General features: G+C 55.3%; 1 protein-coding gene across 8 annotated transcripts; it reads left to right on the plus strand.

Moving 5' to 3' along the window:
• Positions 1-385: 385 nt before the first annotated feature.
• ILF3 (interleukin enhancer binding factor 3) lies at positions 386-16,251 on the plus strand. 8 transcript variants are annotated; one of them, XM_066986425.1, is made up of 20 exons: positions 386-541; positions 3,593-3,708; positions 3,943-4,169; positions 4,445-4,625; positions 4,938-5,085; positions 6,435-6,526; positions 6,950-7,045; positions 7,349-7,460; positions 7,936-8,033; positions 8,424-8,535; positions 8,621-8,749; positions 9,049-9,248; positions 9,444-9,614; positions 9,888-10,025; positions 10,235-10,411; positions 10,651-10,804; positions 10,973-11,026; positions 14,441-14,800; positions 15,272-15,400; positions 15,574-16,251. In XM_066986425.1, exons 2-20 carry the CDS (start codon positions 3,706-3,708, stop codon positions 15,705-15,707), a joined length of 2,715 nt encoding a protein of 904 aa, XP_066842526.1. In that variant the 5' UTR covers positions 386-541; positions 3,593-3,705; the 3' UTR covers positions 15,708-16,251. The 8 variants fall into 8 exon arrangements, with proteins under 8 accessions (XP_066842526.1, XP_066842528.1, XP_066842527.1 ...); XM_066986427.1 differs by having other exon boundaries at positions 15,272-15,391; XM_066986426.1 differs by having other exon boundaries at positions 10,654-10,804.
• The last annotated feature ends 385 nt before the right edge of the window (positions 16,252-16,636 follow it).

Here is a 16,636-nt window from a genome sequence, read left to right on the forward strand (position 1 = left end):
GCCCGGCGGCGCGCACGCAGCACCGGCGGCGCGCACGCCCCCCCCCCCCCCCCAATCCTCCCCGCCTTCCCCTCCCATTGGCTGAGGAGAGCCCGGGCGGCGTCACGTGACCCCCCTGTTCCCTCTCCCCCGCCCCCCTCGGCGCGGTTTATTCCCCCCCTCCCCTCTCCCCCCCCTTCCACTCCCGCCGGCGGCGGCGGCGGTGGCGGCGGCGGCTCCGCCCCCCGCGCTGCAGTCGGAGCCCGAACCGGGCCGGGCCGAGCCGAACCGGGCCGGGCCGAGCCGCTCCAGGCCCTCCCCCCCCCTCCCCGCCAGGCCCGGTAGGCCCCTACTGGGAGGGGGGAGGAGGAGGAAGGGGGGGGGGGGTGGGTCCGGGCCCGGCCGGGGCAGCGGGGGCGGTGCCGGGCCCGTGCCGGGGGTTGACCTGGCCTCCGCCTCCTTCCTCCCTCCTCCTTCCTCCTCCTCCTCCTCCTCCTCCCGCCCCGCGCGGCCCCATTGTGCTGGGGAGACAAAATGGCGGCGGGCGGCCGTTGGGCCGGCGGTGAGCGGGGGAGGGAGGGGAGGGGAGGGGAGGGGGGGGGGGGGCAGCGGCCTGGGGGGGAGGGGGGGGGGGGGGAGGGGGGGAGACCCCCCCGGGGTGCTGCGGGGGGGGGAGGGTTAAAGGGGAGGAGGTAAATGGGGGGGGGGGGGGGAGCGGGGGGCTTTTTGCAGCCCCCCCCCCCCTCCCCCGAGTTCCCGCCGCGCTTTGTTCTCCCCGCGCCTGCAAATGGCGGCGACCCCCGGGGGGGGGGCGGGGGTCACCCCCCGACAGCCCCCCCCCTTTGTCCCTTAACGCCCCCCCCTTCCCCCCCCCAATACCCCCTTTTCCCCCCCCAACTCCCCCCTTCCCCCCCAGCACCCTCCTTTCCCCACCCCCCTCTTCCCCTTCACCCCCCTTCTCCCCTTCACCCCCCTTTTCCCCCTCCCCCCCCATTAATCCCCTCCCCCCCCCAAAGACCCCCCCACACTGACCCCCCCCCAGCCCCACGCATGCCCCCACCCCCAAAACTCCCCCCCCCCTTTCCCGTTACCCGCCGCCGTCTCCCCCGCTCCAAAACCGGCTGAAAGCACAAAGGGGGGGGGGCAAAAAGAATACAGCAACCCCCCCCCCCCCCCAAAAAAAAAAAACAACAACAACCAAAGAAACCCGTTTCCTCCCCAAAACACATAAAATAGGGCTCGCGGCGTTCAACTTTCCTCCGAACCCCCGGCATCCTTCCCGCGGGCTTTGCTGACCCCCCCCCCCTCCATCCCCACCGGGTTTTTGGAGGTGGAACTTGGGGGGGGGGGGGAGAATTTGGGGGGTGAAATTGGGGGTGGGGGCGAGGAGCGGGGCCGAGCCTTTCGTCGCTTTTAATCCCCGAAGCTCTCGGCCCTAGGAGAGGAGCGGCGGCGGGGGCCGCGCGTCCTTCGCCCACCCGCTCGCTCGCGCGCTCGTGTCCCGAGGAGGCGCGAGTCCCGCGACGCTGCCGGCCCGGCTCCCCCGGGGGCTCTGGGGGGAGGAAAACGGAGCTGGGAGCTTGCCCGAGGAGAGGTAACGTCCGTAACGCCCGTCCCCAGACATCGCGGGCAGCGCCGCTCTCGTCTCTCGAGTCGCTGCGGCGCGTTCTGACGGCCGAAGCGGCTGCCGCGCCGCCTCCCTCGCTCGCGTCCCGGCTGATTTTCTGGGAAGAAACCGAGGAAGTTTGAAGAAAATCGCCCGTGGGCAGCGGCAGGGCCGAGTAAAAACCGTCGGGGGTGCAAACGCCGCGGGGCGCGAGCCGATCGCCACCGACGCAAGGAGGCGCGCGGGGCGCTGCAGGTTTGGGAATCCTCCTTCCCGCGCAGTGGGTGCTGGCATCTGGGTTTCATTACCCTCGGGTCCAGGTTCGGAGCAAAAAAGTCGCCCTGGGCCTAAGTGTTTGCGGGACTGGAGTCGGAGAGATTCCCGAGCCCTAGAAACCTCTGCGCGTGCCGAGTCCGAAAACCTGCGGCAGCTGGAGGCAAGGAGCTTTCCCGATTCCTCCCGGTTTTGTGGGTAAATTCCTTCATAAATTCCTTCAGGTCCTGAGCCCGGGCTCTGGTTGGGAAGGAACCGACGCCGCGGGGCTGCGAGCTCCGTCCCGGCGCGTTGTCGTAGCGCGGACAGCGCCGGTAAAATGGCACCGCTCTAATAAAGCGCCGAGCACCTGGGCAGCTAATTATTCACTCTAGTTCGTTATCGCTCCGGGATCTTGGATGGCTTTGGAAAGTTGAGGTCCGTCGGGCTCCCCTGCGGTTTGTATCACCTGCCAGAAAACGCTGAGTTTGGATTTCCTGGTGGACTCGCGAGCAGCAGTTCCTGGCTAGCCTGGGGACAGACGAACCGTACAGCTTCCAGCGGGGATGGGGGGGGAAAAAAAAAGGAAAAGTGAGCCTCACTGGGTTTAATTTTGAGGGAAACCTGCTGGAAACTTGGAGAGACGTGAGGTTCGGGGGTAAATGCTGGCGGGGCCGCGCGTGGCAGCGGTTTCGGTGGCCGGATTTACGGGGCGGTTCCGACGTGGACCCGGCAGAGGTGCTGGCTGCGGGGCAGGATCGTCTGGGATCGCGTCGCCCCCGGTAAATCGGGGGCCTTGCGGAAGAATTTCCGGATGAACGACCACGGATCCAGCAACCGCAGCGCTACCGGCGCGCCGAAGCCGCTCCTGGCGGGCGCGGGACGGCATTTGGGAGCTGCTCGCGTCCGAAGGCAACCCTGAGTCCTGCAGGACACGGCTCTTCCTTTGCTGGGAGCCCGCAGCAGGGGATGGAAGCGCCCGGGTTTTGCCAAAAGGAGCCAGCTGCTGCGGCGGGGGCTCAGCCTCCGGGGTTCCGTCTCCCTCCGAAGGAGGTTTCTCGCCCCAAAACACGCGGCCGTCGTTTCGGTTCCACCTGCTGGGCTTGACAAGACGCGAGCGCTGACTTCGGGACCGCGCCTGCCGGGGAATTAAAGGAAAGTAAGAGGAGGAGCTACGCAGCCGCCGAATTCCTCCTGTCGACCTCGGTGGGGATCCAGCTTGGTTACTGCGGAGCCTTCAGATGAATTTGGGGTCAAAAAAAAAAAAAAAGCCAGGAGGTGGCAACGGGATTTTTTTACAAGCAGCCTCTCGCCAGGCTGGGCACGGCGAAGCTCGGTAACCGGGTGACAGCAACCTCGTGGAATTAGGCGAGCTGATAGCCAAATCGCGTCAGAAACGGTTAATTTTCCCAGCGCGAGCCGCTGCTGAGCGCGTCGGCGCTTCACCTTCGTCGCGCTTCGTTTCAGAAACCCGTGCGGAGGCTTTGCGAAACTCCACCGTTAACGGGAAAGCCTTCGGGGTGCGAGGAGCCGCAATGACGTCCTTAGGGCTGCGTCGGTTGCTGCCACGGGTCCTGCTCGGGCCCTGGGAGCAGAAATCATCGGGAGCAGGGAGCCCGGTGTCCGCCGACCGGCTCTCATCCTCCTCCTTGCTGCCCGTGGCGATCGCTGCCGGCTCTCCGGGTGCTCAGCGAGGTCGTGAGGCCTGACGGTCCCGCCGAGAACCCTTCGCTAATTGGCTTTTTCTCCTTTCAGGTTACCAAAAAGTGTGGTACCGGGACGGGCTCTTCGGCGGGAGAATCTAAACGAGCACGTTCGGGCCGGACGCGCGGGGACGGGAGCGCTCGGAGGGACGCTCGGAGGCAAAAATGGTAAGGGGAGAGTTGAAAAAAGGGAAGAGCTCACAGCCTTCGGAGAGAAAACCTCTGGGTTTGGCCTGGCGCTAAATCCCGGAGGTCTTTAAAAGACGTTTGGGTGTAGAGCTTCGCGATGTGGTTTAGTGGAGGGCTTGTTAGTGTGAGGTTGGGCTCGGTGATCTCGGAGGTCTCTTCCACCCCAGACGGTTCTGGGATGACTCTGTAAACCGCCTCGCCTCGCCCTTGCAGCGACCAATGCGTATCTTTGTGAACGACGACCGCCACGTGATGGCGAAGCACTCGGCCGTCTACCCGACGCAGGAGGAGCTGGAGGCGGTGCAGAACATGGTGTCCCACACGGAGCGGGCGCTCAAAGCCGTGTCCGACTGGATCGACGAGCAGGAGAAAGTCGGCGGCGAGCAGCCGGAGACAGAGGCCATGGAGACAGCGGCTGAGGAGGAGAACAAAGAAGGAGGGTAAGGCATCGAGCGGGTTTCGGTTAGTAAAAACGCTCTTGCCGGAGCTGGGAGAGGCGCCGTTCCCCTTGGCTTTGGGATTAATTTGGGGGCTAACGTGGTACCGAGCGATTTTTCCCTGCCCGGGTGCGGTAACGCTGCAGCAGGGCTCGTGCATCCTGATGGAGCTCCGCAGAGCGATCCCCGAGCTTCAGCTGAGCGCTTGCGCTTACCCGGCTGCTGCGGGGGATTTTCTGGTTTTGGGGCCGCTGCCATGGTGCCGCGTCCTTTTGCAGGGATCAGAAGGCCACGGAGCAGCTGACCAGGACCCTCCGCGGAGTGATGCGCGTGGGGCTTGTGGCGAAAGGCCTGTTGCTGAAGGGGGACTTGGACCTCGAGCTAGTCCTTCTGTGCAAGGATAAGCCCACTTCGGACCTCCTGGAGAAAGTGGCCGACAATCTTGGCGTACAGCTTGCTGTGAGTAAGACCTTTGTGTTTTTCCGTGCTCGTTGCAGGGAGCAGAACGAGCAAAATAAGTCTTAAACGGACAAAGAGACACCTGGCGTCCCGTCTGTTCTGACGTCCTTTGTTCTGCCTTGGAAACGTGTTTTCGGTTAGACCTGTAGCGTTGCTCTGGAATTACTTTCTCAATGAACTCCGTTTTATTAGCTGAAATGTTGTGTGCACGCCTCGTGCTTTTTTTTTGGTTTGGTTTCCCTTGGAAAAAGGCGTTCGGAGCACTCACAGAAGGAAACGAGACGAGCACTAAGCGCTCCCGTTCTGTTGCAGGCTATTACCGAAGACAAATACGAAATAATCCAGTCCGTTGGTGATGCTGCCATTGTAATTAAGAACACAAAAGAGCCTCCGTTGACGCTGACCATCCACTTGACGTCGCCCGTAGTCAGAGAAGAAATGGAAAAACAGTTAGCTGGAGGTATGGAAGACTGAAAACAGCCGACAGTCGGTCTGGAAACATTTCTGTCGCTAATTCGTTGTTAAAGCGTGCTCTTCAGTTTCATCCAAAGTGGCGAAAGTGATTTCTGTGCAAATTCCAAACTCCTCGAGGCAACCCTAACCTCATGAGATGGTGGTTGTGGTTTATTTGGACCAAGTTTTGTGAAACTGAGTAGCACCTTTCAAATGGTATTTTGCTCCTTTTATTTATTTATTTTTATTTTTTCCTTTTTTCTTCGGCCTTTAGTTCACTAATACGTGATATTGTTGTATTTAATCTTTTTTGTATCTAGCCATGTAAGTGGCCTGCACAGTGACGTAAAAAATATAAATGGATACATTTAAAAAAAAAAAAGAGATCGAAGGCTTCTCGTTAAATGACTTGCATGTAAATGAGATTGGATGTTATAAACAGTTTGTGTTGCAGCAAGAATGATAGGTGCTCTGGGTCTCCTTGCTCGGCTGTTTCATCAGCTGAAGTTCAGAACTCCAGAAAGTGATGCAGAGTTTTGGATAAAGTTAGCCTCCCCATTCGGCCTCAAATTTCTCTCGGAATAAGAATCCACGGGCGTTTTTGCACTCGAGTGGCTTTCGCTGCGACCGGTTCTGCGTCGCAGGCATCGCGCCGTTTAATTCGCGCCCCCCAAACGCTTGCTCCGTGCACTAGCCTTATCTAAAACCCTGGTCGTCGGCAACTTTGAGCTCTTTGAAAACCATATCTTCAGTTTTGCTGCAGCACAGACCGGGAAATATTCTTGTGCTCTCTTGACTGTCTTTGGTTTTGATATCTGACCTCGTCTACCAAGCCTTCTAGTTTGTCAATTTTAGGGACGCTGGACCTTTGACCAACAGGACGCTCTCTGTCACGGGTTGGGGCCGGGGCAGTCAAGCCTTATGGGCGGAGGGGGTTCCCTTGATCCTAGCAAAGCTCTTCCCCCCGCTCCTCCTCTAAAGCTACGCTCGGAGCGGGGGTTTACATCAAATTCCCCCCCGCTGCCTACCACAGGCCTCACGCGCTCCGACTCCGTTGGAGCCGGGAAGGATCTCGGTCCTCTCCCACGGAGCATTACGCCCCAATCTTTCCTCGCACAACAGATTTTAGCCCGTCCCCGATAATTGAACCTCCCCCCCCCCCACCACCACCACCACCTCTGCAGTTTTAATTTCTAAGGGGCGAGCGTACTGCAGGCCACCCACCCAGGTAACGGAGCGAGATCACGATCATTTGGGAGCCTCAGCTGCCCGTAGGGAGCTGCCTCATCCCCTCTCCACCTGACAGAACCCCCTTGGTCAAACTGTGCCTTGTCTTCTTATTCCATCCACGAATAGAAACGCTATCAGTCAACGACTCCCCGGACGTTCTGGACAGGCAGAAATGCCTTGCTGCCTTGGCGTCACTGCGACACGCCAAGTGGTTCCAGGTTTGCATTTTGTTCTTATATTTGTCTTTAAGTAGAAAATTTGTAAACCTTTAACGGGCTACCTTTCTTTTTTTTTTTTCTTTTTTTTCTTTTTTTCTTTTTTTACTTAAAATACTTTAACGTTGGACGATAGTTAGACGTGCTGAACTTAGCGTCTGTCAACGGTACAGCTGCTAAAGAAGCACTTAAGCAAATTAAGCGTTGGTGGAAAGGAACCTTTTTTTAACGAGTAGATGCGTAGCTGCTGCTTTGTGTTAAGAGTAATGTCGCCTTCGTACACTCCAGTTGTTGTCACCAGTTATAAAATTGCCACGTGGAATACCGTTTACCCTTGACAAAGTAGCACTGCAAAAGTTAATGTCTGCGACCGAGCAGTTTTGGGGTTTCTATTGAATGTGTGTCTGCTTCTGATTCCTCTTCTAGGCCAGGGCTAACGGTCTGAAGTCGTGCGTCATAGTCATACGCGTGTTGAGAGATCTGTGTACTCGGGTCCCTACCTGGGCACCGCTGAGAGGATGGGTAATTGTCCCGTTTTGTTTCTTCGGGGTTCTGGTTCCGCTTCTCCAAACCCGCGCCCGGCTCCGTTCAGCCCGCACGTGCTCCGTTTCCAGAAGTTAGCTGCAAGGACAGAAATTCCTGTCTTTTTTTTTTTTTTTTCTCCCTTAAAAAAGACGCCTGTCGGCTTTCCACGTCGTGAATTGTTTTGGTTTTCAGTCCGCGCTGTGAATTTCAGGCGGCTCCTGGAGTCGCAGCGATCGTAGCGCGCCACGCAGGCGCGCGCGCGCGCGTCGGCTCGTCTCACTCGCCCCAAATCTCTTTCAGCCTCTGGAGCTGCTGTGCGAAAAGTCCATCGGGACCGCCAACAGACCCATGGGCGCCGGAGAGGCTCTGAGGAGGGTTCTCGAATGCCTCGCCTCGGGGATCGTTATGCCAGGTTAGGTGGTTCTCTGCATTTCCATTTCAAAGGGACACCGAAGCGAAACGCGGTTGAAGCTTTGGCGCGCTGTCGCGTTGCCTCGTGTTTGAGACGTCCGGTGTTTTACGTGCAGACAGCTTAGACTCGAAGCTCAGAAAGCCCCCGGCGTGCGTGGGTACTACTGTACCTTGCCGCTATTTAGGGCACGTGTGTTCAAAGCCATGGACCCATGACGTTAAACCCCGCAGAGGGAGGTACCGGCTCCCGCCAGTGTAAAGCCCGGTTCTCTGAGTGCTTCGTCACCAGTTTCCCTGATAATTGTACTTGTAAACATAGTCCAGGCGAGTTTCAGAATGTTGGACATTGGATGGATCATGTCAGTCGGTGTTCTTCGAGAGATGAGTGTTGATTGATGCCAAGGGAATACTTAGTTTAGTTTCTTTAGAAACACCAGGATAATTCTCTGCATATCTTCCTTGTTTCCTGCCTTCAGATGGTTCTGGTATTTATGATCCTTGTGAAAAAGAAGCCACTGATGCTATTGGGCATCTAGACAGACAACAAAGGGAAGATATCACACAGAGTGCTCAGGTATAGTTTTGACTACAGATGTTACAAAAACTTACTCAGTTCAACTGACTCTGACCTTCCATATTGGTTAATGGTAGTATAGTAACCTCACGGAGGTTGGTGTTAACTTTTTTAAATACCTAGTCAAGTAAAAGAACTACAAATGGGTCCCACACCAATAAGGAATTTGTAGCTTGGCCAACCAGAAGCAAAGTATCAGGTTTTAAATAGTGACTTGCTACCATGACCCGTATTTTGGGTCGAACTTCAAAATTCAAAGGAGAGTCCTATTTAAACTGATGAGGATTTTTGTGTAGGGGTGGGTAGAATGTTCCTGTCTGAAACTGTGCAGTGAACAGAGATGGCTATGGCAACTTGTGCGTCCCAGTAACATACGTTTAATCTTTCTAGCATGCTCTGAGACTTGCTGCTTTTGGCCAGCTTCACAAAGTCTTGGGGATGGATCCCCTGCCTTCCAAAATGCCCAAGAAACCAAAGAACGAAAACCCTGTTGACTATACTGGTAGGTAATAAGAAAAAATAATAATAACAACGTGTCTGTAAGGTTCCTGCTGGAATACTCAGCTCTTCTGTTGCGATTGTTACAGTCCAAATTCCTCCCAGTACAACGTACGCTGTCACTCCAATGAAGCGTCCCATGGAGGAGGACGGAGAGGAGAAGTCGCCGAGCAAGAAGAAAAAGAAGATTCAGAAAAAAGGTATTGAGTTAACAAGAGGTAGGTACAAAGGGCTACCTGAAAGCTGTTCTCAGGCTAAGCTGGGGGGGGCAGATTTGAGAAGAACTCTTGCCGGTGTTTGATCTTGAGCGATGCTGTACACGGGAGTTGTAGGGCGTGTGGATTTAGGAAATAAAGAGGGGGGGGAAAAAGAAAACTTGGCCGCTGTCAGATTTTTACTCGGTATAGCTTAATTGCTCCCAAGGCCAAAACTGGTAGATCAGAACTTGCTGTCTGAAATCAGTTACGCTCCTTCTAAAGAGGTGACAAACATCTGCAAAATCTGTTTTTCTGTTCAGAGGAGAAACTTGAACCTCCCCAGGCCATGAACGCACTGATGAAATTAAACCAGCTAAAGCCTGGGCTCCAGTACAAACTTGTGTCTCAAACTGGTCCTGTTCATGCTCCCATCTTTACGATGTCGGTGGAAATTGATGGCAGCACCTTCGAGGCGTCAGGACCTTCCAAAAAGACAGCCAAGTTGCACGTGGCGGTGAAGGTAAGAGCCGTGCGTGGAAATCCCTGCCGAGGGGCTCTCATTAAAAGCAGCCTGGCTGGGAAGAGCCTGGCACTCGATTAACAAAGGGGGCGTCTCGAGCGACCTTCTCGACGTTCACCCAAAAATGCGTAGGGCGCGTGAGAGCCGGGGGTAAGTGCACTGCAGTAATCCCTTCTCCCGCTTTTCTCACCCCAGGTGTTGCAAGATATGGGTTTACCCACAGGAGTGGAGGGCAAAGAATCTGGAAAAGGAGACGAATCAGCCGAGGAAACGGAACAGAAACCTGTAGTCGTTGCTCCTCCTCCTGTAGTAGAAACTGTTTCTACGCCCAGTGCTGCTTCTCCTCCTTCGGATCAGACCTCAGAGGTGAGCGCAGCCCAAGAGGGCGACACGCGCCGCTCGGATTCCTCGGGGAGGTGTCGGGGGGACATCCCAGGAAGCGCCTTTTAGCTACGGGTCGTTTTAATGGGCCTGCGTTGAGCTCAGTCGGTGTGACAAAACAATTCGAGGGGGAAAAGCATCGGGCAAGCTTATCGCAGCCCTGTCCACCTCTGAAGCGGTCCAGAGCGCGCCTTTTGGGAGCAATTCCTAGTCCATTAGCGACGAAGCCCCGAGAAAACCCTGCCTCTCTGCTTTCAGAATGTGAAACAACAGGGACCAATTCTGACGAAGCACGGCAAGAATCCCGTGATGGAGCTGAACGAGAAGAGGCGCGGGCTGAAATACGAGCTGATTTCGGAGACGGGCGGCAGCCACGACAAGCGCTTCGTGATGGAGGTGAGGTGGCTTCCTTGTCCTCCCTCTGCGCTTTCCATCCCACCTCGGTTACCTGTAACTTGATGGCCTCGGGAAGAAATCCCCTGGGCCTGTCGGAGTTGCCTGCAGGCACTGTAAGAAGTGGGAGACTTCACCGAGTGTTCTCACAATCGCCCGCCCTCCGCTCCTGCCCTCTCCATTCACACGCGATGATTTCTTCCCTTCCCAAGGTGGAGGTTGACGGGCAGAAATTCCAAGGAGCTGGCTCAAATAAAAAGGTAGCGAAAGCCTACGCCGCTCTGGCTGCGCTGGAGAAGTTGTTCCCGGATGCTCCCGTTGCCATCGAGCAAAATAAGAAGAAAAGAGCCCCTCTGCCTGCCAGGGGAGGACCCAAGTTTGCAGTAAAAGTAAGTAAATTTGGCTGCGTGTAGTGTAACTGTCGGTTCTCTCGTACCTCTGCCTCCTGCTGGACGGCTTTAATCTCTTTAGTGGGAGGAGGAATAATACGATGTCTCGAGAGAAGCCAAGGATCTGCTGACGGGATTAGGGAGCGGAAATCCCGCTGGGTTCCCCACCCTGGGACGCGGGGCAGCGGGACGCGGGGGCCAGCCTCGTACTGACGGGCCTCTCCCTCCCCCCCTCCCAGCAGCACAACCCGGGTTTCGGGATGGGAGGCCCCATGCACAACGACGTGCCCCCGCCGCCCAACATGCGCGGTCGCGGAAGAGGCGGCAACATCCGAGGCCGCGGCCGGGGCCGGGGCGGCTTCGGCGGCAATCACGGCGGCTACATGAACGCAGGTGAGATGCCGCGCGCGTCCTCCGCCCGTCCCTTCCAGACCCGCCGCAGGCCGCCCGCCGGCGCATCAACCTCCTCTAGCAGGCGGTGCTCTGGCCCGTGGCGCGGTGAGGAAACGAAGCTTCGGCGCCCTTGATTTCCTCGTGTTTAACCGCTTTGTTCCGATTCAGGTGCTGGCTATGGAAGCTACGGTTACGGAGGCAATTCCGCGACGGCGGGCTACAGTAAGTGTTCCTCTCTTAATTTGTGGTGCCCGTCAATCTGCTGGGGGTGTGAGGCTTGAACTGGGTTGCGACGTGCGGTGATGTGCTCGCGCTGAAGCCGTCTTAAAGGGTTCTCTTTTTTTTTTTGAATGAGAATTAACGAAAGACGGCCCTTTGTGCTGGTGTAAAAGTTAAACTCGAATCCCGGTGACTTTCACGTTTCCTCTAAAACTGTGAATATTTTAAATTTCTCTGCTTTAAGCCATGTGAAGCTATCAGCCACACTTTTGAATGTGATTTTCCTGAAAATACACGGCGATTGGTCTTGAGAAGAAGCCTTCATTGGGGGGTGACAGGAGCAGAGAAATCTAAAACATGACTTTCAAATGTGGCGCATTTTGCCATCTTCAAAAGAATTCTAATTTTTTTTCTCTGCTCTGTCTCCCCCTTTTGTAGGTGACTTTTTCACAGACTGCTACGGCTATCATGATTTTGGGTCTTCCTAGAGCATCTAAAAGTATTGCACAAAAAACAGCTTTTTACTCCAATTTTCTCGAACTCCAAAACCCAAAGTGTTCGTGCTGTGTCCCTGTGCTTCACTGGGTTTCTCAACAGTGGCTTTTCACCGCAGCTTGTCTGAAACACTCTTAGCCTGCAGAACTTAAGACAGTGGCAGTTTTTATTGTGATTTGCCTTTGAACTTGGTCGTATCGATGTACACCACAGGGGGAACTAACCATCCAAGAAGGTTTTTTTTGTGCACTTGGCACAAATTGCAAAGCCAGCTCTGTTCAGCGTAAAGGCAAAAAGCCCATCTTTGCTTTTTATGGAAAGCATTACTTTATTTTTAAGAAACAGATACTGAAGTGTTTTAATCTACCTTTGTCTTAATTTACAGCAGGTTTTGTACAAAATTTGAGCCTTTTAATAAATCCCAGGAACTGGGTACATGCCTCTTGATATTGGGAAGACTTTTCAACATCTCTGAACCTAGTACAGCCCAGCTTTCTGAGCATGCAAAATGTTGACTTGTACGTGGAATCGTGTGCGCTAAACATTAATCCTACATCCTTTGTAACACGCTGGTGGATTGACGCTGAGGGATGTGATTTTTGTGGCTGGTAGCTAGTGTACTTTCAAAGGTATTGTAATTGTGCTTCCAATACTGATCCAATAAATATCCAGGCGTTAGGAGTTAGCGCGAACATGTTAGTCTTTAACTTCTGGAAATGCATGGGTTCGTTCGTTCCGTGGACACGGGCTTTCTTGAGCCAAGCATAAAGGGCCTAAAGCACTTCAGCGAACCTCGCCCTCGAGGTATTTTTATTACCTGGAGGATTAAATTTCACTGGAATTAGGAACTGCAGGAAACTCTGCAATTGGCCAGTCGGTGAGACGCGAGTCTCTGGTGAATTCCAAGTGTCCGGTCCTTTATTCTTGCTGTAGTGCTTGTTTTACGACTGTATTTTTTTTTTGTTTGTCACTGTTTTTAGCTGCAAAGCCTGCACCGTGGCGTTCATTTGACTTGTGAGGCTCAGCAACATCTGAGTTCACTCAGTAACGAAACCAGTTAAATAAAAGCAAAGCGAAACAAAAACCTCTAACCCGCCAAGCACCAGCTTACAAATTAAAAAAAGTCCAAGGTTTTTAGTGGGTATTTTCAAAAATGGTAATAACGATGCATGCCCTCTCCTTTCCCTTTTTTTTTTTAGAAAGCTCTTGTTTAAAATAATGACTTTTTATACAAGGGAATAGATCCTGTCCTGAACGAAGTGAAAAACTGCCATTTTTTTAAAGCAGATACTTGTTAAAGTAACTACTTGGGCATCGGATATTTTTATTCATTAGCTTTGATGTAGGGGAAGTCAAAAACAATTGGATGCCAAACGGCACCGAAACTTCATAGTTAAATATGAAGTGTTGATATAAAACTCTGCAATTTCCTGAAATTTCGGCTCCTTAGCCAGGAGAGACTGACCTCCAGCATCCGCAGCTCGAATTTAAAGGTCTTAGCCCTTGACCTCTCGCTCTGGAGACGTCCCCGCAGCCTTCCCACGTGTCTTTGAACCAAATCCCGGGATTTTAACACAAGGGATGGAGCGAGGTATCTCAGTGTCGAGCTGTTTCGCCACGGCTGTGGCGTTCTTGGCTGGAGAGAAACTTATTGCCAGAGCCTCGTTTCTACGCCACGGAGCCGAGGTCTGCGGAGGAGGAGGAAACATCTTGCGTAGCGTAGCAAGTCTCGCTCCCGCGCAGAGGAGGTAGCAAAGAATGGATCAAACGACTCCGAGGATAGCTGGAGTCCTGAGAAATAAAAGCTAGGTGCCTTGAAGCTCTTCACAACACAACCACGTAACGAATTTGGGGAGCAAACTCCCACCCGCCCTCGGGAGGAGTTGTTCCCGTAGGGTAATGTGGAACCGCGGAGGGCACAAGGCTTGACTCCTTGTGTCTTTTCAGCTAAATTCTCACCTCTCTTGCGTTTGGCAGGGGGTGCTAGCGAAACCTCTCCTCGTCAGAGGCGTACATGCTGTTACAGACACTGGTGCAGGTTTTTAGTTAGATTCTAGTGGCTTTTATTCCTTGAAATAAGTTAGTTTTGGATACGGCGAGTCTGACCGGTAGAGTAAGTCTTCTCACCCGCAGCCCAACACGAAGAGCGCGCTGGAGCTCAACCTGCGTCAGTTGGGCGGGAAGAGAATTTGCTCGGTAGTCGAGAGCTTGACTGTAGTACTCTTGATAAATAAAAGAAAAGAAAAACACTAACTCTTGGCTACGCTGTTGCATCCAGGCTTTCTGGAATATTTGGGGCCGTTAGAGGTTTTCGGTAACCTTGGGTCCGAGGTCGTGGCGTAGTGCCAGGCTTTGGAGGTGAGAGGTCTCCGCCTTCATCCCGCTCGGATCGTTGCTGCTCGTCCGCCGCGTCAACCCTTACTCGGTGTCGGAGGGCGAGATGCACGGCCGGGGGCGTAGTTCCTCGTTAGAGGAACGAGTTTCCTCCCCGTCCCCGCGTCTCTCGGCGGTGGAGGCTGAGCGTCAGCTGCCGCCGGCGGCTGGCTTGTCTCAAACGCGGGTGGAGCACCAGGCCTTAAACCCTTTTAGAGCTTTTTAAGTCAAAACCGTTGGTCATTGTGACGTGCGTTAAAGAAACCGTAGTGGCCCTGAGCCTGGTTCTCAGCCTGGGGGTCGTGCTGGAGCGAAGGCGGGGGGAGAGCCGGCTCGGCGTCGCTCCGTGAGACCTAAGGGCGCCTGGACGGCGGTACGACGCCGATGGCTTCCGTAGAGCGTTACGCCTCTTGGCTTGCGTGGAGCGTCTCCGAGTCTCTCACCGAGCTGCTCCTGGGCCCTTCACGGGCTTGAAAGCTCCTGGCGCCGTGAGGCTGCCCTTCCGAGCAGCGCCGCGGGGCCGGGGCTGACGCTCTTCTCTCTGTTTAGGCCAATTCTACAGCAACGGCGGCCACTCCAACTCGGGGAGCGGCGGCGGAGGCGGCGGCTCCTCGGGGTACGGCTCCTACTACCAGGGCGGCGACAACTACAACTCGCCCGTGCCCCCAAAGCACGGCGGCAAGAAGCAGCAGCACGGGGGACAGCAAAAACCCTCCTACGGGTCGGGTTATCAGTCCCACCAGGGGCAGCAGCAGCAGTCGTACAACCAAAACCAGTACAGTAACTACGGCCCGCCGCAAGGCAAGCAGAAAGGGTACAACCACGGTCAAGGCAACTACTCCTCCTACTCCAATTCCTACAACTCGCCGGGCGGCGGCGGCTCCGACTACAACTACGAGAGCAAATTCAGTGAGTGCCGGGTGCTTGGGTTGGTGGGGAGCGAGGTGGGATAAGATAACCACAAAAGGGACGCGCCAGCCCCTCGGTCCCGTCCCGTGGGCGCATCGGAGCGATCGGCAGGCTTAAAGCGCTCGGGTTTAGGTCGTTTTGCCGTCAAATGAGATCAGCTCCTCCTCGGGTTGCTCTCTGCTCCTTCCCGAGTGGCTGCTCCTGCCTTTTGGGGGGCGAACGGGGAACCCGCGGGGTCGGCTCGGGTGGCTTGGGACAACCAGGCAGGCGTACGCTTCCATCCTTGAGGGGCAACCGTCCCTTTGGCCGCCGATAGGAGTCGGGATGGCCACCGATAGGAGTCGGGATGGCCACTGAGAGCAGTCGGGATGGCCACTGAGAGCAGTCGGGATGGCCACCGATAGCAGTCGGGACCGCTGGGCGTCCTGCAGGCGGAGCTGCAGCCCGCGCTCAGCCCCGGCTCCCTTCCAGGTTACGGCAACAGCGGCCGCGGCGGCGGAGGGAACAACTACTCCGGAGGTGCCTCGTACAACACTGGTTCACACGGTGGCTATGGGGGAGGATCTGGGGGCGGAGGGTCCTCGTACCAAGGTAAGCAAGGTCAGTACGAAACGCTGCCCCGCGGTCCTTTCCCCGCGCGCGTCGGGGCGCGGAGGAGGCGGCGGGCTTTGCCTCGCGGCACGTCCCGAAATCCCGTCCCGCGGCGTTGGAGGAGCTCTTGCGGTGCGGCGTGACCCTCAGCGACCTCCTTTCCCTCTCCCCTCCCTCCGCAGGTGGATATTCCTCGCAGTCCAACTACAACTCCCCAGGCTCCGGCCAAAATTACAGCGGCCCCCCCAGCTCCTACCAGGCGTCGCAAGGCGGCTACGGCAGAAACGATCACAGCATGAATTACCAGTACAGATAAAGCAGCCCCTTCCTCCGTGGGTGTGGAGTTTTGTTACCTCCTGCACTTGCGCACCCTTTGAATATTCAGTTTTATTGCATCACAGTAAACATGTAAACCCCCCCCTTCCCTGTCCCCCCCCCCCGTTTCCATGTTGCAGTGCTCTTTGTGATACCGGTCACTAATGGTTGAGTACCTGTAATTCCATACTTAGCTGTATTTTGGGCATCTATGTATTTAATGGTTTGTTAGTTGCCATTACGACTTTGTCTAAATAGGGTTTTTGAGTTAATACGATTTCGGTATCCTTTTTCTATTTAAAATTGACGTTGACGTGTTAACACAGTATGGCTTTAAATAGATAAGGGATATGTCATCTGTTAATGCTTTCGTGAAGTGAGTTAAACGAGCTTTCTGTATTTTAATGCTTTAGTGTTTCAGTTTTATAAGTGAAGATTTTATTTTAAAAACCAGTGGGAAAGAGTGGGTTTTGTATGCCTGAATTGTTCAGGCAGTACACCTGGATTAAGCTGAATGTAGACAAATAAACACAAACTCTTGACGGCTTCGTCTCCGAGCGCCTGGTTTTACGTTGCCGGCCGCTGCAGCAGCCCCTGGGCTGCGTCGGCCCTGGGTGCAAGAGGTTTTTTTTTCCCCCCCCCTAAACCCAGCCGTGTCTCTGGGCTCGGGTTCCCCCGTTCGCCTTCGCGCGGCGGCTGCTGGTTTGAGCTCTCAGCCACGCGCCGATTTAGGTCCCCCCGGGGGCCGGGGTTCGCCGGTGCCTCTGCCAAATGTCAGGCGGCACCGGGGCGCGAAGAGCCAGCCTTGGGCAAGGCCGAATTACAGCGAATAAATTACAAGGCTGAATTAATGCCTCTAAACCCGTGCCAGAAATGCCGCCTGCTCCTCACCTGCCCGGGGCCGGCCGGAGCTGTCACGGCGCGGTGACG

This window comes from Anser cygnoides, chromosome 34, assembly GCF_040182565.1.
Source record: "Anser cygnoides isolate HZ-2024a breed goose chromosome 34, Taihu_goose_T2T_genome, whole genome shotgun sequence".
Classification (NCBI taxonomy): Eukaryota; Metazoa; Chordata; class Aves; order Anseriformes; family Anatidae; genus Anser; species Anser cygnoides.

Bases quoted from the DNA above. Each gene is read 5' to 3' on its own strand.
- ILF3 (XM_066986425.1), top strand. The intron at 11,027-14,440 runs GTAAGTGTTCCT...CTCTCTGTTTAG, and splicing joins TTCCGCGACGGCGGGCTACA to GCCAATTCTACAGCAACGGC. The intron at 15,401-15,573 runs GTCAGTACGAAA...CTCCCTCCGCAG, and splicing joins CTCGTACCAAGGTAAGCAAG to GTGGATATTCCTCGCAGTCC.